This window comes from Carassius gibelio, chromosome B24 (assembly GCF_023724105.1).
Source record: "Carassius gibelio isolate Cgi1373 ecotype wild population from Czech Republic chromosome B24, carGib1.2-hapl.c, whole genome shotgun sequence".
NCBI lineage: Eukaryota > Metazoa > Chordata > Actinopteri > Cypriniformes > Cyprinidae > Carassius > Carassius gibelio.
Window position 1 is genome coordinate 7741145 of NC_068419.1, and position 21283 is coordinate 7762427.

Here is a 21283-nt window from a genome sequence, read left to right on the forward strand (position 1 = left end):
GATTTCATTACGCTGCACGCTACTACCATTATTGTTCTAACATTATCAAGTGTGATAGAAAAGCGTCTCCACTGTTAGAAGAAAACACGCCCCCGATCTCCGACCTTTGACAAACCAAACACATACATGAACCAAAGCAGCCAAACCGTTCCGACGCCCCATGCTGGGCCGTTAGCAGGGCGCTCTTGGGTACGGTCGAGCGGAGGGCAGGGGTCTCGATTGTTGCAGCAGTTTCTCGAAGGGAGAAGCACGAGACATGACTGACAGGGCTGCCCGGGGGAGGTGGGGAGAGCATCACTTAGTGGGGAATGTTTTGCACTACGGCTCGTTTTTGTCACCCCAAGGCTCATCTGCGCCCACCCCTCCCTTCCCAGATTCAGGGCAGTGTTACCCCTCACGCCATTGTGGTGCTTCCCAAGACTGACGGCATGGAGATGCTTCTGTGTTATGAAGATGAGGGAGTCTATGTGAACACATACGGCAGAATCACTAAAGACGTGGTGCTCCAGTGGGGAGAGATGCCCACCTCTGTTGGTAGGTTTTGGTTGTTTATTTCACACAAAACGCTCCTGTTCTCCTTCTAGAGCCCTGATGGCGGTCTGTGCGAGAGCACCCGACCGTCCCCGACACCCCTCAGAATCTGAATCGGTCCTCTCACACAAACACGCATGTCTTTGTCCACTCATTGCTCTTCTGTCTTTCCTGTCCCTCACTTAATTAGACGATTAAGCCGCCCCACCCCACCCCGGCCCACCTAGACTAATCCCTGACACAGAGTGAAATGTTTGTCTGTATGTGTAGCACATCTTCTTGTGTACTGTTTTGTTTACCTTGTTAACCCAGTATAAGTCTTTGGTACTCATTTCCTTTCTGAGCAAACGCCCAAGATTTGAGAGGGCTCCGATTTTGTTTAATATCATCTTTGTGTGAATCTCATAAAAAAAAAAAAAAAAATGTCTGGGTGATATTTCACTTTAAATTCAGAATAAAAAACATTAAGCCCATTTTAGGACCATGGTTTGCTATTATTATTGGCATATGCAAATGGAAAAATGTCTTTATTTATCTTTTAAATCGGCTTTTCATGAAAAAAATAATTTCTTAGTTCTTCCTCGAGATTTGCACAAAATTAAATATTTTCAAGTCTATATATTTAAATTTACTTTTTGAAAAATTATTAGAGCCTGTTTTAGGACATTATGGTATTTTGCTATTATCATTTGCAAAAAAAATGTGTTTAATTGTCATTTAAAAAAATATTGGGCCTAAAATATGCTTGACTTTTTTATTTGATATAATTTTTTCACTCTTGGTTTTGGGGTGAAATGTAAACCGTTTTCTTGAGTTTTCCTATTCGATTTATTTAAATTGATTTTGGGTGAAGAAAATCATTAGACCCCATTTTTAGGACCCTTAAGATTTTTTTGCATTCTCATATCCTTATGCAAATGGACAGATGTTTAACTATCATAAAAAAAAAAAAAACATTTCACGATGCAAAAAATCTTGGTCCTAAAATATGCTTGATTTTTCTTCATGCAAAAATTTCTTTTTCAATATTTTCTCTTGATTTTGGGGTGAAATGTGACCTGTTTCCATTAGATTTACCCAAAATTACAATTTTCTATCCAACATATTTAATAAATAATTTTACATTTAACCAGGAAAAGGGACCACCATCAGTTTGTGTAATTATTGTTGTCTTTTTAGATGTAAATATTGGTGTCTTTCAGCTCTTGCTTTAATACAATAATCACGCATCAGATATTGTGCCATGTGTTAATTAATTTCCAGCTTTAATGTTTGTTTGTATATGTGTTTTCATCTCTCATCCGTGCAGAATGTTAATGTTGTAACTCAGATGTCTTTTGTCGTTTGTTGGCTGATACTGAGGGTTCAGATGTAGACCAGCAGCCGCCCACCCCCTCAGTTCGGAACAAATTAATGTTTCAGCCAAATTATGTTCAACTCTTCAGTGATTCTGCACTCATAACAGTCAAATTCATAACTCATGCATTTTCTACACAAGATATCAGCAGCAAAGGAAGTCAAAACAACCAGATCATCATTATTATCTCTAAATCAGCCACAGGAAGTCCTCGGAGAAAGTTAGTGTAACGTTAGTATCCAAAGAGCTCTGGAATTGGACGCTATAGTTCCTTGTAGAAAATGAAAGCTTAATAAAATATCCATAACCACTGGTATTTAATTTGTGATGCTCAGAAACTGCTGCAATAATGACCTCCTGATGTGGGGTGGCTTTGGCAGGCTTGTTCTCATTGGATCTGGGCTAGTTTGGAGTTGCTGTTGGACGTCAGAAGTCGTTGAGGAACGGGGTGTTCTGATGATGTACTGCATTTTGGTGTCAGCGCTCTCCTGTCACATGTTTTCTTTTGTCTTTTGTATATATTCGCCACCTTCCCCCTCCCCTTCTGCAGCCTACATCCACTCCAACCAGATCATGGGCTGGGGAGAGAAAGCCATTGAGATCCGCTCCGTGGAAACGGGACACCTCGACGGAGTTTTCATGCACAAGCGAGCACAGCGATTGAAGTTCCTTTCGGAGAGAAACGATAAAGTGCGTTACCTCCATGATGCAACTTGCTCATCCATGATCTTACTGTTACTTTTTTTTTTTTTTACTCGTTCTGTTTTTTGGCTAAAGTTAATGCTATATGACCCTGGAGCACAAATCCAGTTCTTAAGCTGATAGGGTATATTTGTAGCAACAGCCAAAACAATCACTGAATGGGTCAAATTTATCGATTTTTCTTTTATGCCAAAAATCATTAGCATATTAAGTAGAGATCATGTTCCATTAAGATATTTTGTAAATTTCCTACCGTAAATAAATCAAAACCTAATTTCTGATTAGTAATATGTATTGCTAAGAACTTCATTTGGACAACTTCGAAGGTGATTTGTTTTTTTTTTGCACCCTCAGATTCCAGATTTTCAAAGAGTTGTATCTCGGCCAAATACTGTCTGATCCTAATAAACCAAACATTAATGGAAAACTAATTTATTCAGCTTTCAGATGATGCATAAATCTCAATTTCATGAAGTTGACCCTTATGACTGGTTTTGTGGTCCAGGATCATATATTAAAAAAATTATTAACACTTCACTTTTAAATTATGAGAGTCTTTCTATGGGTCAGTGACACTATACACTAGGTTTGTTTGTTGTTTTTTTTTTTTTTATAATGTAATTTATGTTGCTATAAATTACATTTACAATGTATCTATTTATTATTTTATTAATTTTCCTTTTTTTTTTTTTTGGTATCATTAACAATACTAAAGATTTAAACACTATACCTTCAAAATTACGTGAGTATTCATGGGTGAATGACATTATGCTTATTTTTGTTTGTTGGAGTTTATTAATTTATTTAGCATTGATTTATAATGTATTATTTTATAAAATCATTTTTAATGCTAGACAGAGATACCTGTCCAGATATGATAATGAAGAAAAACAGCTCATAAAAAAATGATTGTCAAAATTCATGACACAATCTATTATTTAGTAGAAACTATATATTTTTCAAAAAGTGATTTATACAGCAAATAGTATTTCGATTCAGTGTTTCTAAGAAAAAAATTATAAAATAACAATGTCATAAAAACCTTTTGACCATTTTTGTACCTTCAATACTTAATAAGTTTTTGAAAGTAATGTTTGTTAAATTATTTTTTCAAACGTTTCTTTTTTTTTTTTTAACTTTTTTTTTTTTTTTTATCATGGATGTGTCATTGACCCATGTAGTGGATAACTTACATTTATCAGTGTTTTAGTATCATTGATATACTACTATACTATTACTATTATTTTATCAATAATTTAAATTAGTGATTTAAAAGATTTTTGTGTGTGTGCGTTTTTGCCATTTTATTATTTTTTTAAATATATTTAATGTATGTTTTTTAGTTATAGTACATCAAGTTAAACTAAATGAAAGTGAGAAATATTGCCTTGGCAACTAGCTGAAATAAAATATTTGTAAATAAGCCTGATTGGAAATTGAATGTAGACAGCCAAGGCAGTAGATTGTATGAGTTTGGTCCTTTGAATGTGAATAATAGGCAATATAATAATGTCCATTCCTCCATGTGTCGCAGGTGTTCTTTGCCTCAGTCAGATCAGGAGGCAGCAGCCAAGTTTTCTTCATGACCTTGAACAGAAACTCCATGATGAATTGGTAATTCATCCCCGCCCCTCCCTGCATTGTATCTGTGGACCTTTTCTACTTTATTGAAAAGTGTGAAAAAAGGAAAGACAGGAACATCCGGGTGTGCTGGATAATCTGGCAGACGGCAAAAAGACCAAGCCTTGCTGGGACCTTCTCAGAAGAGTCAAAGACAAACCCAAAATCCACACGCCCCCGCAAACAATAATGTAAAAGAAACAACCGGTCTGCGTTATTTTGATGGCTCTTTTATTAACATGCGTGGGGTTTTGGGGTTTTTGTCTGTACAAATCTCTATCTAGATTCTTCTGGAGGTGAAGACTGGAAATATGGGGAATAAGACCCACAGAGTAGAGTGAATATTTGTACTGTTAAGACACTTTTCGATAATAATTTGTCACGGTTGCGCTCGAACATCAGTAAACCTCCCTTGCGGGATGTATCCATTGAGGCTGGTTTGTGTGATCAACCCTTTTTCTTTTTTATGTTTCAGCTTGGAATGCACACAGATATTTGTGTCATGTGGATACCACTCTAATGTCTGATATTTAAGACTTGTATGATACTTTGCCACATTATGTTGGAGCAGACAGACTTCAGGCTGTCCACGGAATGTCTTAAATATGAATTTGCAGAGCTGCTCGGTTTAATTTGTCAAGTCCAAAAGAAATGGATGTTAATGCATATTTCTATAAGGAAATGAAAATTCTACTTTTTGGGATGGAAATTGATGCCTGCTGATATTGACGTATAACGGAACTTTATAAGGATTCTGAATATTCATACTGTGCATTCCTAGTTTTATCCCAAAGCTCTATAGTATTCACATTTGGAGCCTGTGGTTTGGCAATGTTTTCCTTGTGCTCAGGGAGATGGTGCTGTCGATCAGACCTTTTACATTCATTTCCATTTTCTTTACAACTTATATTATGGGCGATTTAAAGGGATAGCTCAATTAAAATTGCCATTTCAGAACTGTAAGATTTTTGTTCCTCAGTTATACATAAAAAGAGAAGTTTATCACTCTTCAACATCATAAAAGTAGTCAATGTGCACTGTATTTCTAGTTTCTGAAGCCATATGATTTTTTTAAAAGTTATAGTGACAAATAACAGCCTGGACATTGACAAAAATATTTGTAAGACAATAAGGCTGTTTTACTGGCCCTATGAGAAAATAAATTTCCATATGGATTGGATTAGACCATTTTTATTTAAGGTCTGCGGAGATGATTCTTGAACGCTTTATCACCACAGTGCTTAGAAAGAGTCTGAATACTTCAACTGACTGGTAAATACTACAGAGCTTTCTGTTGAAACATAAAAAAATACATTAAGATTCTGTTTAGCGTATCAGTATCTTTGTAAGAGTGTGTGTTTGTGAATGAATGATGAGATGTAATGCTTTCCACCAATGATACAAAAATAACCATTAACATACCAGCAATCTCAGTTGTTTTAGTATCAGGAGTAACACGTGTCATTAGAATAAGAATGTGCTGCAGTTTTGTATTTTTAAGTTGGTTTTCTCGTGACTTTCAGCAAAGTGCAATAAAGGCCAAGGGAATCGAGCCTGGTGAGTCGATTGCTCACCTCTCTTCATGATGGATCTCCAACTCTTTCCAGAGGGACATTCACTATCACCCTCTGTAAATATCCACTTCCGTTTTGGAAAAAGAGTCCTGCCTCCGAATCGAATGAATTTGAACTGTGAAGTTGTGACAGAAATGTGCGACGCTGTTTGTGGTTCTGTAAGATCCACCACCTTCACGTGAAGCGGTGAACGAAGGGTAGTGTTTTGTGAGTAGAGCTTCCTTTTAGGCTACCTCGTTTCTGTTCACCTGTTGGATCGGTTCAGTTTTCTGTGTGGGTAATGACTATTGATGCCGTAAATCAAACCTTTGTAAGTGAAACAATATAAGGCAATATTCCAGATCGTAGTTTGAAAAGGGGGTTATTTATTCTCTGGAGGGAGGATGGGTTGTGTCTTCTTTTAAATGCAGCCAGTAGATCAGTGAATTTTCAACATTATTCCATTATAATAGGTATATTTTCGATTGGCGATGAGGATGTTGTAATTAACAAATGTAAAATAAGGCTATGTTGTCATTCCATGTATATTCAGAGGTGATTTGAGTGTAGAGCGCCAGATAGAAATATTCAGAAATGAAAAAATAATAATAATATTCTTGGTGCAATGTCTTGTGTTACAGCCAAATCAAGTCCACACTTTAAATTAGCCTGATTCTTCAATTCGTGCAACTTTTTGATACCCATGGATGATTTTAATGGAAAATCCTTTTTTTTTTTTTTTTTTCGTCTCTCTAATTATTTACACTTGAAGACATCCTCCGTTTATTTTTACTTTTTCATTTTTCTAGCTTTATTTGTATTTTTTTAATCAAATACTAATGTCATCATCACCATGCCAAGAATTGTAATTTATCAATTAATTTTCTTTTTTTTTTTTTTTTTTTTTGTTAGACCAAGCACACAACTGACATTACTTCCAAATCCAATCCACTTGATAAGTTTTATTAAACTGTTTGCATTTTTAGGATTACACAAACACAAAAAAGCCTCTAACTGCAGAATCGCCAACTTGAAGTCCTTCCAAATGACGTGGCATTTTAATCAAATAGGTGGAATCAAGATATAACAGTCCTTTATATACTTTTATATATTTTCATTACAGTTCTGTAAGGGCAATAGAGTGTGAAATTCACTTAACACAACTAGGAACTTTTGAGACTTCATGTTTTTTGTCCATCAAACTGTGAACTGAGTGAATGTGTGTGGAGGTGTGAAATGCTTATGGGGTCTTCCCATTCATTTCATCAACGGCTATGAGGTTAGTTGATCTCTTCATCTCTCATGCACCACCTTCAGTGGTAGAAAATCTTTCGACGTGTCCTTGACCTCATTTTCTTTCTTAATATGGACATTAATACTGTAAGTACATCCTTTATATTCAGGCCGAGCGGGTTTTGTTGTTTAATTTCTGTATTTCTCTTTTGTTTTTGTGTATTAAAATTTTTGATTTATAGCACAACCGAGCATTCTGGATATTGGCTGTTAATTTTACGGTTGTTCCAGTGTGTGATTGGGTGTGTGTGATTTAAACACTTATTTTTAAGCATGTAAATACATCAGTTAAACAAGAAATGCAGGTATTTGACATTACAATGACAAAATGGTGAGGTTTCAAGATTACAAGCCTTCTCTGTTACAGACATTTGAAGCTGAAACTGGGCATATGTTTTGTTCTCAAAATATGCAGGCTGTAGTATTTTATAAATAGATTTTTAAGGCTATTAAACTAGAGTTTTGTTCCAAATGTAGCCTGGACTTTTAAGAGATGGTGATCTCATCTAATCTGTGCCTAGTCCATTTAGTGGGTGTTGCATTTTATTGCTTACAATTTATTACATATTGTAAATCAAACAAACAACACTCAAGTCACTCAAGTCCCCTTTGTGTCACCCACAAAACCCACAAAAAGAGCTGAATCTTCTAAACCGAATATTTTATGGTTATAAATACATTTTTTACAATCCAGTTTTCTTGATATTCTGATCCATTGTATTTATTGTTTTGTACAGTGCTTTAATGCTGGTATCTGCATTTAGAAAGAAGCAGTATTATTGCTGCTGCTTTTTAAAGGGACCGTTTTCTTCAGTTGTATTCTGGATTAGTTTGTTTTAGAGAAATATGAAATCTATATTATGTCAGAGATGCTTTAATATGAGTGCTTTATTTGACTTTTTTGTTTGTTTTCTAATTTGAATGCAGTATTGTTTAGTGCTTTTTCCTTATGAAATAAATTCACCCCTGAAAACTGCGAAAATGTTATACCATAGGGTTGTTTGTGGATCTAGTCTTGTTAATCTAATACTCAGTGTGTTTATGTTTAAAGAGGAAAACCACAGAGAGAAGACTGCATATCAAATATGATGGCAAAGCAGGTTGGTGGATCAGTCTAGAAAAGCTATAGCAATAATGAGCATTACTGATTTTGTCAGTCTTCATGTTAGACCCTTTTCTACTTTGACTGAAACTCCAGTTTTTGATCTTATTCAGACGGAGTCAAGCGTTTCTGAAAGAGGAGAATGTGAAATGGAAAAATTTCAGATTTAGGAAACTCACCCATTGTGTTCACTTGTCACCAAAAACTGACCGTTTCTTTGCTTTTTTTTTTTCTTTTTTAAGAATAAATTGACACCTCAAACCAGACCGTGTGCTGTTCTATTTTATTTTATAATAGATTCTGTAATATTATTTTATGATAAGAATTATAAATTAAATTGCATATATGAAATACTAAGTATATTTTCATAATAAGCCATCTATTGTGTTTTGTCTTTTGCAATTTGGACGTTTGTTGCAAGCCTCTAACCTATTGTCAGCCAAAAGATTGTTTTTAAAAAGACGTCTGCAACCAAGCATGCATTTAATTATTAAAAATTAATACTGTGAAACATTATTACAACTTTAATGTGTTCTAATTTAATAGCCTGTATTTTAAGATGTGATTTATTTCTGTTATGGAAAAGCTGTATTACTCCAGTCTTCAGTGTCACATGATCCTTCAGATAACATTTTGCAAGCATGAGCTTAGTAATTTTTCCCTTTTGGTCGGCAGTGCGTGTGTACACACACACACATCAAATGACGTTTTAGCCAGCATGCTGACGTTTTAGAAAGCATTTTGCATGCTTGCTAAAATGTCATTTAACGTAAAAGTGGCATCCTAAGCGCTGAGAGGCACTAATCACAAACTACAGGCCCAGTTTATCCTCGCGTCTGCAGAAGAAGAGGAATCCCGCCCACTATACGGATGCCGCATTAAAATTGGCCGCGCTTGCGCGTTGACGTTCCTTTTTTTTCTTGGAAGTAAGTGCTGCATGTAGCGTGTTTGAATTGTGACGAAAGACTACACCGAACTTTTTAAGTCTCGGTGTTGTTTTTAAAAAGCTGTCGGGCTCGAACGCGTGCTTCTTGCTGTTGAACGTAACCGGCTCGTCTTGAGAAAACGCGTTGCGGCGGTTCTTTAAGGAGCGGCTCTCTAGTTCGCAGGCCGCGAGCAAGCACAGCACAGCACGCGCGAGGCCTTTCCCCGCGCGCACTGACTTGACTGAAAAGAGGCACGTGAGAAACTTGGGCTAAAACCGCACAAGACCCGTTTATCCTTTGTTACGTTATAGTTTGCCGGTCGTTGTTCTACTATCTGTGTTTCAAATGTTATTCTGTTATACAGAACGGAAGAACGGGGCGTTAGCCTCTTAGCCGAGTCATTGATCAGCGGCGAAACCACGTTGACGTGCGCCACGCGAATTAGACACGTTTCGCGCGGCGTACTGTTCGCTTTTTTTGTAAACAGTGACGTGGAATTAACGAGTTCCTTCGCGTAGTATTGTTTTAGTGAGTGTTACTGATTAAAGTGTTATAAATTGCATTGGCATACCATCTGTCCTGATTCGGCGTGGTCTTTGTTTAAACCGAGTGCAAAATAGCGGCTGTTAAGTGTCATTTGACGCTCGTTAGGTATTTAAACGACACATTTTAAAACGTAAACAATTATTAGTTGAGGTTTGATCGAGTTTAGTCGTTAAATTGAATCGGATCAGTTATGTGGTGAAATAAGAGCAGCGTAATGCGGCAGGTTTGGCTGCTAGTGCAAACAAAAATCGATTTAAGTTTTTTTTTTTTCTTCTATTTTTAGGAGTTGTTTAACCTTTTGGAGAGTGGTTTATAGTAAACTAACGTTACATTTTATCTTGCGCTATTAAGTTAGTAAACCTGACTATAGACAAGTCGTACATTGGAAAGTTTGCTCATCCACACGTGACTTGATCATGATGTTCTTATGTGTTTGAGAGCATTCTAAAATAAAAACGTACTAATGTCCAGTTATCTCTTTTAGTGCCCCCTGTTTAGATCCCCATCATGGCAGATCCAGATCTTGATTTCACCAGCGGAGATGCCGGGGCTTCGACCACTTACCCCATGCAGTGCAGCGCCCTGCGCAAGAACGGGTTCGTGGTTCTGAAGGGTCGTCCCTGCAAGATTGTCGAAATGTCCACTTCCAAGACTGGCAAGCATGGTCACGCAAAGGTAATATTTTGATTTCTTTGGCATGGCTGTTTTTAACCTACTTTTGTTTGTTATTAGTGTTAAGTACAATGTTTGTTTACAGGTTCACATGGTTGGAATTGACATTTTCACAAATAAAAAGTATGAAGATATCTGCCCCTCCACCCACAACATGGACGTGCCTAACATCAAAAGAAATGACTACCAGGTGAGATGTGCATGGCTTCGTAAAATTCAAGCTTTATAGGGCGAAATTCACATGTCCTTTCTAATGGGAATTCATGTACTTCATTTACCCTAAAGTTTTCCTGAGCTTTTGTTGTGTGTAATAAAGGCAAACTTTGGTAAACTCTCCAAAACAGTGACTTTGGTTAGTTTTATTCAGGATTTAGATATCATCATGCTTTCTGTTATTGTTCCTGAATGCATTTTATTTTTTGCTTCATTTAATAAGCTAGAAAATTAAATTTGCTGGGGTTAGGTGAAATGTTGTTGTTGTGCATTTGGAGCAATATTAGATTTTTTTTTTTATTTTTTTTTTTTGGTGGCTCTGCATATGTCATTTCATCTTAATTGGTTGTCTGAGAATCTTTTCCACCAGGGCAATAAAATGTATATTTTGGCTTTTCATGATACTTTAGCCTAGATGCTTATTCCATTTCTTTTCCTTTAAATTGTCTTTTGCCCTACTAGCTGGTTGATATCAGTGAGGGATTCCTTTCTCTTATGATGGACAACGGAGACGTGCGTGAAGACCTGCGTGTGCCAGAAGGTGACCTGGGCAAAGAAATTGAAAGCAAATTTGCAGCTAGTGAAGAGATGTTGGTAAGCACACCAGTTTGAATGAATACATTTAGTCCTTTTAGCTGTGTTTTTTTTTTTTTTGTCATTGTAGCCCACTCATTGTTTTCTTTGTTTGGCAGGTTACTGTGCTTTCAGCTATGGGCGAAGAATCTGCTGTGGCTGTCAAACCCATGACCAAATAGGAAGAAAGACTGGGCTGCTCAGGCTGCAACATGCTACACTTTAACAAATCTCTTGCATTTGTTTTTTTTTTTTTTTTTGGTTTTATTTGGCACCAAAGCTATGGCCTTCACAAACAACCTCAACATTTTTTTGTTGTGATTTGTGTTCCTTTTTTCTCCTTCCAATACTATGCTGGACTTGTGGGGTCAGTCAGCATTCTCTTGGGTAAGAGGTTTAATACTGTCAGTGTGTTTACCCCCTCAACCTCCCCCTCAAGTTATTACAAATTACATTCCTGAATGTTAAATAATGGGATCCATTTTTCCATTTGTGTTCTTGAATTTCTTCACCGTAATTAGTGTGCAGGATTTAAGCAAGGTGTTGCGAAGATAGGAAACCCCAACTGACATGGAACTTTTTTTTTTTTCTCCCTCTCTGGGTGCCATACTTTTACTTTTCTCCTTACATGATCTATGCCATGCTGGCACTATAGTTAATTTCTCTCAATTGAAGGCCCCCCTCCTGCCCCAAAGTGAGATGCACACTGGTAGTTGGCACTTCCTTGTACTTGCAGTACTTTTAAAAGTACCTTTTCAAGTAAAAGCGCTATGACAGAGAAATAAACTCCAGCGAAATGTCCTCTTAAATGCCAGTCTCTTATTGTTCAGAAGTGGAAAGGATGTGATGGCCATGTGCGAATACCTCTGTAACGCAATAGCATAGTCATTGATGACCTTAAATAAAGTGTTGAAGCCTGTATTTGTCTCCAGGTAGGCTCCTATCAGTGCTGCCCCAGAATGAACTTGAGGACTAAATCTTATTTGAGTTCTAATCTTCCTTTGTTCACCCGAGGCCTTTGTCACATGACTGGAGAGAGCAAAAAATAAAAACTTAATAGATTACTTTTCCTTTTTTTTTTTTTTTTTCTCAGTGACACTTGATCAGGATTAAAACGAGCCCCAGAAGGCTGGTTAAAGGTGTTTTTTTATAGTTACAGCAGATATTCTTCTGGTAAAATTTAACACAATGTATTACAGTCTGGTGAATGAATATCCTACATGTGTAAATTAAGGGGAAAATTACCTAGTCTAACTTGTCTGGTCATTCTGGAAAAATCCATCAAATAAGGTGCTCATGTTATTCTAGAAGTAGAAAGTGTCTATTTTGATGCTATGCTTTTGGGTTCCTCACAACCTGCAATGTTTATTTTCTCCAACTAAAAAGGTATATACATTTTATATTACACATGTATAAAAACATTTTCAAACATCTATTGTATGTTTTTAAATGTTAAATAGATTAAAGAATTTAAATAGGCAAAATGACATGAGACATCATTTTAGAAAGTGAGGACAGTAACTAGGAAAGACTGAAAGCTTTGTTGGGTTGGGCTGGGCTGCCAAATCCTCTGCATGGGAGGAGCCAAATGCTCATTTCCCATTTGAGGCCTGGTGCCCAGACAACACTGACTGACCAAAAGTATTGCAATTCCGTACTGGAGACAGACATGTGGCACTGCAGTCTATTCAAACTCAATCTTCATCCACCTACTGGCTCCCACTGAGTGATTTCTCAAAGCCAATGTGAATTATATGTTGAGTAACATCTTAATGTGTATAATTCAAATAAATTAGTTTACAGTTTTGCTGTTGTGTAGCTGAGCAACATTAAAATGAAAATTGTATATACAGAAATCTGTACCTATCAAATTTGTTCAAGAGCAGAAATCTGCCCAATAACTGGCAAGTCAGGTTGTGCCCATGTGCTTCCTGAGGGCTCACTCAATATAGCCTTGTGTCTGCACAATGATGTATGAATGAGTCACGCTTCCTCAGTAGCTAAGCAGAGCCGGGTCTCTCCCTTCTCTATTCAATGTGTGTTCATTTTAATGCTTGAAAAGCCTAGTTGTGGTTTATGATTTTGTGATTGTTGTTTGTATGTTAAGCCAGCTACATCCATATACAATAATATCTACAGAGCCATGCAGCATATCTATGTTTTCCATACTACAATATGCACAAAATAAAATCATTATCAAAAGACATACATAACTTTAAATGCTTGCATATACCTAGTGAAACAGAAATGCTATATGATACAATTTTATTATATTGCAATAATAAATGTTTCATGTATAAATATAACTTCACATTCAAAATGAACAATATTCTCTAATCGGTTCTTTCGATCAGTTCGTTTCGAGAAACTGATTCTATGACGTCAGTCGTCAGACATAATTACGTATTTTCCCTACTGTCTATGAGAAAAGTACGTTTTCATTGTGTCGTTCTGCTGTTTAGCTTACTTTTCTCCCAGTCTGTGAAATCTACATATTGTACAAATCGTTTATGTTATGTTTCACTGATTCATTCAAAAGAGCCGACTCATTCAAACGAACGATTCATTCACAAATCGAACGCCGCCGAACTGAAAAGTCCTCACGAATCCTTCCCTACTGGCAGCCAATCAAATGCGAGAAACCTTCGTGAACTCTTACGCGGACCTACGCCACTTCCTCTTTCACGCCAACCTCACCAAGATGGCACCGGTACGTGTCGACCGGAGACCGGTCTTAATAGTAAAATGCGTTTTATTTTTTGTTTTGTATGATTAAAATATGAAATACATTAAATGTATATGTCCTGTATTAACCAGAGTTATTTTTTTGCAAAAGGGATCATATTATTAAAACATTATTTTGACTTTCTAGTGGGAGACACGTGGATGAGCATTTTAGCGTGACAACCATTCAAACGCATTTGGTTCACGATGAGAGAATTATAGTAGTGCGTTACATGTGTTAATTTGTTTTTATAAGATTATTCGTTTATAAACAAGTATGAATTACGAGTGCAGTATTAAACTGAGAAAAATATATTTTAATTTAGGACTTATGTATTTTCTTCTTTTTTTTATTTTTTTAGAAAAGGCAGACTGTTGTGAAAAAGAATAAAAAGGGTGTTTCCTGGAAGTTCACCCTTGATTGTACTCACCCTGTCGAGGATGGGATCCTTGACTCTGCCAACTTTGTAAGTTGTATTAAAAAAAAACGATGATAGAAACGCATGATTTATGGGCATGGAAAACCTGAAAATGTAATAACATTTCCAGACATGGTATAAAGTCTTTAAAATCTCTAATTTTAAATTTAAACATTCTAACTTTCTAAATTTAAACATTCAAATTATGTTCCTTTAAATCTATTTGTTTCTGATCCAATTCTGATTTTTATTTTTATAATAACAAAGCGTCCTTTATTGCCTGTTATGATTGATGTCCAGGTAGTTACATCACTAACGCTGTGCCCTAACTAGGGTTCCCTTCCCTAGTTAAATGCCTAGGGTTCTCTTCCCTAGTGGTCATGCTGTTTTATTACTAACAGGAAACCTTTCTGAAAGAGAAGGTGAAGGTTAATGGCAAAACGGGCAACATGGGAAATGTAGTGCAAATTGTGCGTCAGAAGAACAAAATCAGCGTCACATCAGAGAAGCAGTTCTCTAAAAGGTGAGATTCGGTACATCAGCTGACTCGGCAGGCTTATGTCTATTGTTAGTGTTCTTTTTAAAGTCTTTGTATGTGTACTAACAACCCCATGTTCCTCAGGTATCTTAAGTACCTCACAAAGAAGTACCTGAAGAAGAACAACCTGCGAGACTGGCTGAGGGTGGTGGCGTCGGATAAGGAAAGCTACGAGCTGCGCTACTTCCAGATCAGTCAAGATGATGAATCTGATGCTGATGAATGAAAGCTCTGTCTTGAAAAATGTTTGAGTGTATCAAGGTCCTGTATTAGCTGTCACATCTTCAAATGCAGGGCTGCTTGTTTCGATATCTGCTTGTAAATAAAATGATACACAGAAATTGAGTGGCATGTGTTTTCAATGGTAGTAAATGTTTAATGTAGTAGGCTTGATTTATAATCAAGGTGGAACAAGGATAAAAGAGTTCCAAAGGATTCATTAACAGACATGTTGCCAGTGGTGTCTGATAATAGAGATTATATTGTAGGGATGAAACTAACTATTAATCATTACAGTAGAAGCAATCATTGCAGGAGTGTTATTGCAATATTTAAACAGTTTAGTTGCCTTATAATTTATAATTTTCTTTATAGTTTTTGTCATGAATGTTGAGGGTTTTTTAGGAACTCTGTAAATGTATCTGCATTTAATAATTTCTGAAGAAACCTTTCAGAAGTAAAAGAATACAGAGCTCCTTTGTTTTTTTTCCCATAATTTAATTGCATCAGAAGATGCAACAACTAACTGTTGCTTTAAGAATTGGGATTACAGAGGCCATTCTCAAATGTAATCGATATGAACGTTTGATTTTGAAGAAAGATATGAAAACACTGAAAAAATGGTACGTTGTGTTGCAAGTTTAAAGTGTATTTTAAATGTGATTGGTTACACATTTGAACTGTTTAAATTTGTTGTTAAATTAAGGCAAGATATTTTTTTCTGGCTGTTGACAGTATTTTCTGATTCATGGAATGATAAAATGAAATATCCAAAATCCACTTTGTAAAAAATATTTATAGTGATATTTAAATGTTTTCCTGTGGTGTCTTGCCTTTAATATTAAGTTATATAAAAAAAAATGAATAGCTAAAATGCTATCACTGTCATTGATATTGATCTCCCAAATGTTAACCTTGTTAATTAAATCTCTCATTGATAGCATTACATTTTATCTTTAACAAATTCTTCACCTAAGGTCAAAGGTTAGTGAAAATCTTATCAATAGACGGTAGAGCAATAGAAACGTCTGGAATTAAATGCATTTGCATTGATATGGGTGACTTTGCTATAAAGACCTTCAGTGTGAAAGGCAGCCAGAGCTAGAGCCTTTATCCTGTTACCAGGATGACATCTAATGCTCTGCACAGAGAAGAAGCTGAAGCAGCACTATGGCCCAGCAATGGGAGGAAACGTATTAGAGAGCGATTTCGTGCAACTTTGGCAGGACTCCTGGAGCTGGAGGTCTTGAGAGTTAGACACAAATTAATGGTGGAGACGGCCCTAGGAAAAACCAAGGTTGATCCTAAAGATTCAATGTCAACAATTATCCAACAGAGACAGCATGATTACTGGGTGGATAAAGACTCATTCAGACTAAAGCTCAAGCGCAGTTTTTCTGAAGAGGCTGTTAATGAAACTAGAAAATCCAAGGGACTTTTGTCACGTTTCAGTCATTCATCTGAAGACCTGCTTCATCATCAGTGCCTGAGGGAAAGAAGCTGGCATAACCGAGAACTTCATTCGCACATGCAAAGTCAATCCAGGTCAAGCTCAGGTTTTTGCGACTTTGGAGACGTTTTTACCCCCTCTGACTGTGATGAAACCATCAGCTCTCTCTCCACCTCTTTGGCCTCCTTGAAATACAAGAACACTCTCGGAGATGGAGAATGTTTCGTGGATGAGGAACCTCAGAGGAGCCGACCCATTCTATTACAAGAGCACACAGGAGTTCAATCCCATTTCTCAGATGAGACGATTACTAAAGATGTTTTCCGATCTGTGGCGGATCTGTTTCCAGACTCGCACTGGCCAGATGTTTACGACATACTTCAATCCAAAGTTGTTTTGCAACCCACCTACCGTTCTGATCTTCCAGGTCACCAGGGCATGGAAGTGTATCGCTATCCCAGTCCACTGCATGCTGTGGCCCTGCAAAGTCCACTATATGCACCAAAAAGCCCCCAGAACAACTGGAAAAACAATGGAAGACATTTTTCCGGAAGCACTACAAGCTCCTTACTGAGACCATGCTTGAAGGTTTCAGAACATTCATGTTGTCTTGCAAAATCCACCTATTTATCATCCAACTTACTAAAGAAACATAGCAATTCTTTGGGCAGGAACATGGACGTTGAGAAGCACAGACGTGAGGAGATCATTCTGAAACGAGCCAGAGGTCAATTCCACAGTCATAGCGCTGCACCAAAAGATGGAGGAATGACCTCATGGCCAAAGAGAGGCATGTACCGCACCAGCTCCTTGCACAGAAACAAACCATCCTTCTATTCTTTTCAGTCCATGCATCTGCAGAAAACCAGAGAAGATGTGTGTGAAGCTGCAACGAGCACACCATCCACCATGCAAGCTGTGAAAAGACAAAATTTATAAAACATTACCATGAGACAAATACCTGCTTTGACCAACTTGATCATGTGCAAACAAGAGTCTTCAAAGTAATCCAAAGCTTAAAAGTAAGGACATGATGCACAAGAGAAATGGAAAAGACAAATGTGACCTGTTCCATGAAGATATTTTGTAAATTTTTGATTAGTAATATGCTTTGCTAAGAACAACTTTAAAGGCGATTTTCCCAACATTTAGATTTTTTTTTGGCGCCCTCAGATTTTCAAATAGTTGTATCTCAGCCAAATATTGTCCAATCCTAACAAACCACACATCAATCAATTGAAGCGTAATTATTCATCTTTCAGATGCTATATAAATCTCAATAATAAAATAAAACCTTTATGACTGGGTTTGTGGTCCAGGGTCACAAATAATTGCAAATAACTGTTAGTAATTGTTAAAAACTCGTTTATTATCTGTGATCATTCAACGTGATTAAACAGTGCATGTAAAAACATTATCTTCCTCTGTGAATAAATCATATTGTTATGTGGCATGTATGTTATTGTATATTCTCTTTGCGAGAAAGCTCAACTATAGAGGTTACAATTAATTACAAAAATAAAGAAAATACATTAAAACACTAGCAAAGTAAGCCTACGTCACGTGCGTCCTATAATCAAATCACTCTTATTTACAACTATTTACAACGCTTTTTTTCTCACGTTTAATCCTAATAAATGTTAGTATGAATAAATATAAGTATTAAAAGTACGTATTTTGTTCTGTAGCCACAGTTCTTAAACGTTTTCAGTTAAGATATAAATTTACATCAGTAACGCTAAGTGTGTCAAGAAATGGAGTTCGTTTGAGGAGGTGAGGAGGTTTCCATTATGATCATTAATATGTGAGTATAGCAAAGCGTTAAAAAAATTACCTAAAATATTCCTCACATTGGTCTCAATTGAATTGTTCACCCGAGTGTCTTTAGAATTCCTTTATCTTCTCGCGTTGTAATCACATGCTCATTCATATTTTTACTTAGCATATCCGTTCATATCCACCAGATGTCAGCAGAGATCTGCAGTTTTGTTTAAATTTCAAGTTAAATGTACACACACACACACACACACACACACACACACACAGAGATGTATTATATACATACATACATACATACATATATATATATATATATATATATATATATATATATATATATATAATCCCTTCTTTGTTTTGCTCAGTCTAACTTCATTTCTAACAAAAACCAAACCACATACAGGCGTTTAAAATCTTTTGTCTTTTTCGACAGCTTACAGTACAGTACAGTACAGTTATGTATGAAAAATATTGTTCCACTGACCTAGCCTAGTTGGCCAAAGTTCAGGTTTGTTCTAAAGAAATTCCACGCAAGAGCTATGTCTTCAGAACATTGTCTAAGGGGGAAAAAAATTTGTCTGTTTTCACAGAAATTGTGGAATAACAGATACTGCTGTGTGTCAATAAGTCAGAGCGCAGAAGCTGTAAAAATGTGTCTGACAAGGTTTGGATATGGGAGTCAAGGGCATATAAAGGAAATATTTGAAAGCAAATATTGCATAGCCAAAACCAATTTTGTAACATATTACAGAGTACTGTTTTTCTTTTCTTTGTCAACATTAATGCCATGATTCTCTAATATCTATTCACGTGTCCCCTGACAAAAAGGGGGAAAAAAGGCCACCACAGTGTTATACATCTATTTGACAGTGTCATTTTTTAACCTGCTTCAATTTTATTTCTTCCATGGATCCACAATGGCCAGAATTGTGCATTTGTTATGCATTCTGGTGATGGTTATTCATCTAGCAAGATCACTCTGAATTATCATTGCACTCATTCTCATAGTTATCATGCGTCTGGATTAAAAAAAAAATGAAAACAAACTCATATATAAGTGCATAAGCTCGGCTGTGTTCATACACTAGCTTGTAGGCTATTGGTCTTTGAGGGTACTACTGTATGCAATTTAAAATACACTGAAAAGAATGGTTTAGAAACAATTTACACTAATAAGGTGCTCGTAAATTTCACAGTTAATAACAAAGTAATGGCATGTAACATTGCATTAAATGTGAAATTTTGAAGGCAAATAATTGTTGAGTTTTAAAAACATAATAAAAAAAATTGATGATGATAAATTGGCACAGTGAACTGAAAAACGTATTCTTAAGATACACGCGGCAACCTCTTGAACAATTTTGCTGGGCAACTTTTTTTGAGCAATGTTACTTGTACACTTTCCCATTGAGAATGGGTAACAAATTTCTGCATACTTATTTTGATTGTGTGCCACGTGTCTCACCTGGTTACCCGCTGATGGCAACATTGCTCAAGTTCCCCTGTGTATCATCAATATAGCAAACATGCATTTCATTAAATTTTATTGCAGGTATGACTCGCATTATTGAAGTGTTTTTGAAAGCTTGACATATGACTTGCATGGGGAAGATGTGAAAAGTGTTTGGTCTTGCAGCTGAATGGCATTTGACCTATATTATCATTGTTGAAAGTGCTTGTTTTTGCAGAATAATCATGTTCACTGTTGCAGTGAGAGCTGCAATCGTTGCAAACACTTGCTGCATTCTGGCATGCAGTCACCATGGCGATACTTTGTTTCCTGCGGAACCTGAGATCCACTTGAGTCTCAGCCATTGAAGTTGAGTGGCAGGGTAATTAAAAATGAATTACATGCCATAGACAAGAATTGATGGCTTTGAGTCTCTACAACACATGTCTTTTTTTGGGAGGCTATTCAGTCTCCTACCAGCTGAGTTTGTCAGTGATCTTGTTTAACTCTCAGACTGCAACAAGGTTATTTGATTAACTGTATACTATACAGGCTGTCTGTTTTCTGATTATGACAGTAATTACAATAGATTTTTTAAGCCTTAGGAGAAAAGATCTCCTGTTTTGCTTCTTTGTGAATCATCTTGCACATTTGCACAACATTAATGACCCACATTGGAATTTATCTTTAGTATTTGTCCTGGTAAAGTAGACTGTAGGATTCAAACTCTTTGTTTAATCCATATCATCAGTCTCACCAGGGGAATGTAAAGTATGTAGCCTACATCAACCTAACAGAGTATGACAGTCTAAAACAGTCCAGGAAGCTCCATCCTAGGCAGCTGTTGAATGGCGAACACATCTTTTAATAATGAACTCTCCTCTGATCACAAGGAGAAAAGCCTAAATAATTCACAATGTCTCAGCATTAGGTCCCCCGCCGTCTCTAGAAGCTTTGCCTGGATTTCTCCTGTAACCGCTGGACATAATTGAGAATAGAGTGTAAAATCCCCACTGGTGAGTTTTTGCTCCTTTTCTGCCAAGGAAAAATGTTTTCAATTTGAAACAGGACACTTCTATTTCTGTTTCGCAGAGCTGTTTGTTTTAACCAGAGTGGACAGAGCAGTTGCAGGCTTTACTTTGGCTCAGGTTGGAGAAAAATGTATTTTCTATGACTGTTTTAATAGCAATTTTTTTTTATGGCTCAGCTCAGTATAGCACTCCTTAATTTAACACTCAGCTCTCCCTTGACTTACCACAGAAGATCCTCATCAATTTTATATATGGAAAGGTTACTAGTTGCGCAATTTAATTGACTTATTGAATTCCAATTTAATTATCCATATACTACATGTATTTGGATTAAATGCAGGAGACAAATGCAAAACGTGGGGATTTCTTTGGAGTAAAATGTTGATGTTAAATATAAATTTTAAGTGCACGATTCCAGTGTTTATTCTAATAAACTATTGAGGATAGTATAGCATTCCTTCTCATTATTAGAAACATAATTGCATGTTGTCACTTTATGTACTGACAAAGGTGCTGAAAAAAATCATAAGTATAAACCAATTTAATTTCAGTGTTTACAAGGCAGCACAGTTCAGATGCTTAATA

At 36.4% G+C, this 21283-nt stretch overlaps 3 protein-coding genes across 12 annotated transcripts in view; all 3 read left to right on the top strand.

Annotated features, from left to right (window-relative positions):
- Positions 1-7243, top strand: part of tnikb (TRAF2 and NCK interacting kinase b) — a 64682-nt gene extending 57439 nt beyond the window's left edge. For 7 of the 8 annotated variants that reach the window (XM_052596146.1, XM_052596148.1, XM_052596145.1 and 4 more), the window contains 3 exons: positions 375-534; positions 2439-2578; positions 4125-7243. In XM_052596146.1, coding sequence (XP_052452106.1) covers positions 375-534; positions 2439-2578; positions 4125-4208 — 384 coding nt within the window. In that variant the 3' untranslated portion in view covers positions 4209-7243. The remainder of the gene's footprint in view (positions 1-374; positions 535-2438; positions 2579-4124) is intronic. The other variant, XM_052596150.1, reaches the window with a different exon arrangement.
- A 1714-nt stretch (positions 7244-8957) lies between these two features.
- Positions 8958-12007, top strand: eif5a (eukaryotic translation initiation factor 5A). Of its 3 annotated transcripts, none has more exons than XM_052596167.1 (5): positions 8958-9084; positions 10115-10305; positions 10388-10492; positions 10978-11109; positions 11208-12007. In XM_052596167.1, the coding sequence occupies exons 2-5, from the start codon at positions 10138-10140 to the stop codon at positions 11268-11270; spliced, it is 468 nt and encodes a 155-aa protein (XP_052452127.1). In that variant the 5' UTR covers positions 8958-9084; positions 10115-10137; the 3' UTR covers positions 11271-12007. The 3 variants fall into 3 exon arrangements, with proteins under 3 accessions (XP_052452127.1, XP_052452126.1, XP_052452128.1); XM_052596166.1 differs by having other exon boundaries at positions 9067-9335; XM_052596168.1 differs by lacking the exon at positions 8958-9084 and adding an exon at positions 9486-9612.
- A 1730-nt stretch (positions 12008-13737) lies between these two features.
- Positions 13738-15110, top strand: LOC128013285 (60S ribosomal protein L22-like 1). The gene is made up of 4 exons (XM_052596169.1): positions 13738-13798; positions 14175-14279; positions 14633-14754; positions 14854-15110. The coding sequence occupies exons 1-4, from the start codon at positions 13790-13792 to the stop codon at positions 14993-14995; spliced, it is 378 nt and encodes a 125-aa protein (XP_052452129.1). The 5' UTR covers positions 13738-13789; the 3' UTR covers positions 14996-15110.
- The last annotated feature ends 6173 nt before the right edge of the window (positions 15111-21283 follow it).

Bases quoted from the DNA above. Each gene is read 5' to 3' on its own strand.
- eif5a (XM_052596167.1), top strand. From the start codon at position 10,138: ATGGCAGATCCAGATCTTGATTTCACCAGCGGAGATGCCGGGGCTTCG. The intron at 10,493-10,977 runs GTGAGATGTGCA...TTGCCCTACTAG, and splicing joins TCAAAAGAAATGACTACCAG to CTGGTTGATATCAGTGAGGG. The intron at 11,110-11,207 runs GTAAGCACACCA...TTTGTTTGGCAG, and splicing joins CAGCTAGTGAAGAGATGTTG to GTTACTGTGCTTTCAGCTAT.
- LOC128013285 (XM_052596169.1), top strand. The intron at 14,280-14,632 runs GTAAGTTGTATT...TATTACTAACAG, and splicing joins TCCTTGACTCTGCCAACTTT to GAAACCTTTCTGAAAGAGAA. The intron at 14,755-14,853 runs GTGAGATTCGGT...CATGTTCCTCAG, and splicing joins GAGAAGCAGTTCTCTAAAAG to GTATCTTAAGTACCTCACAA.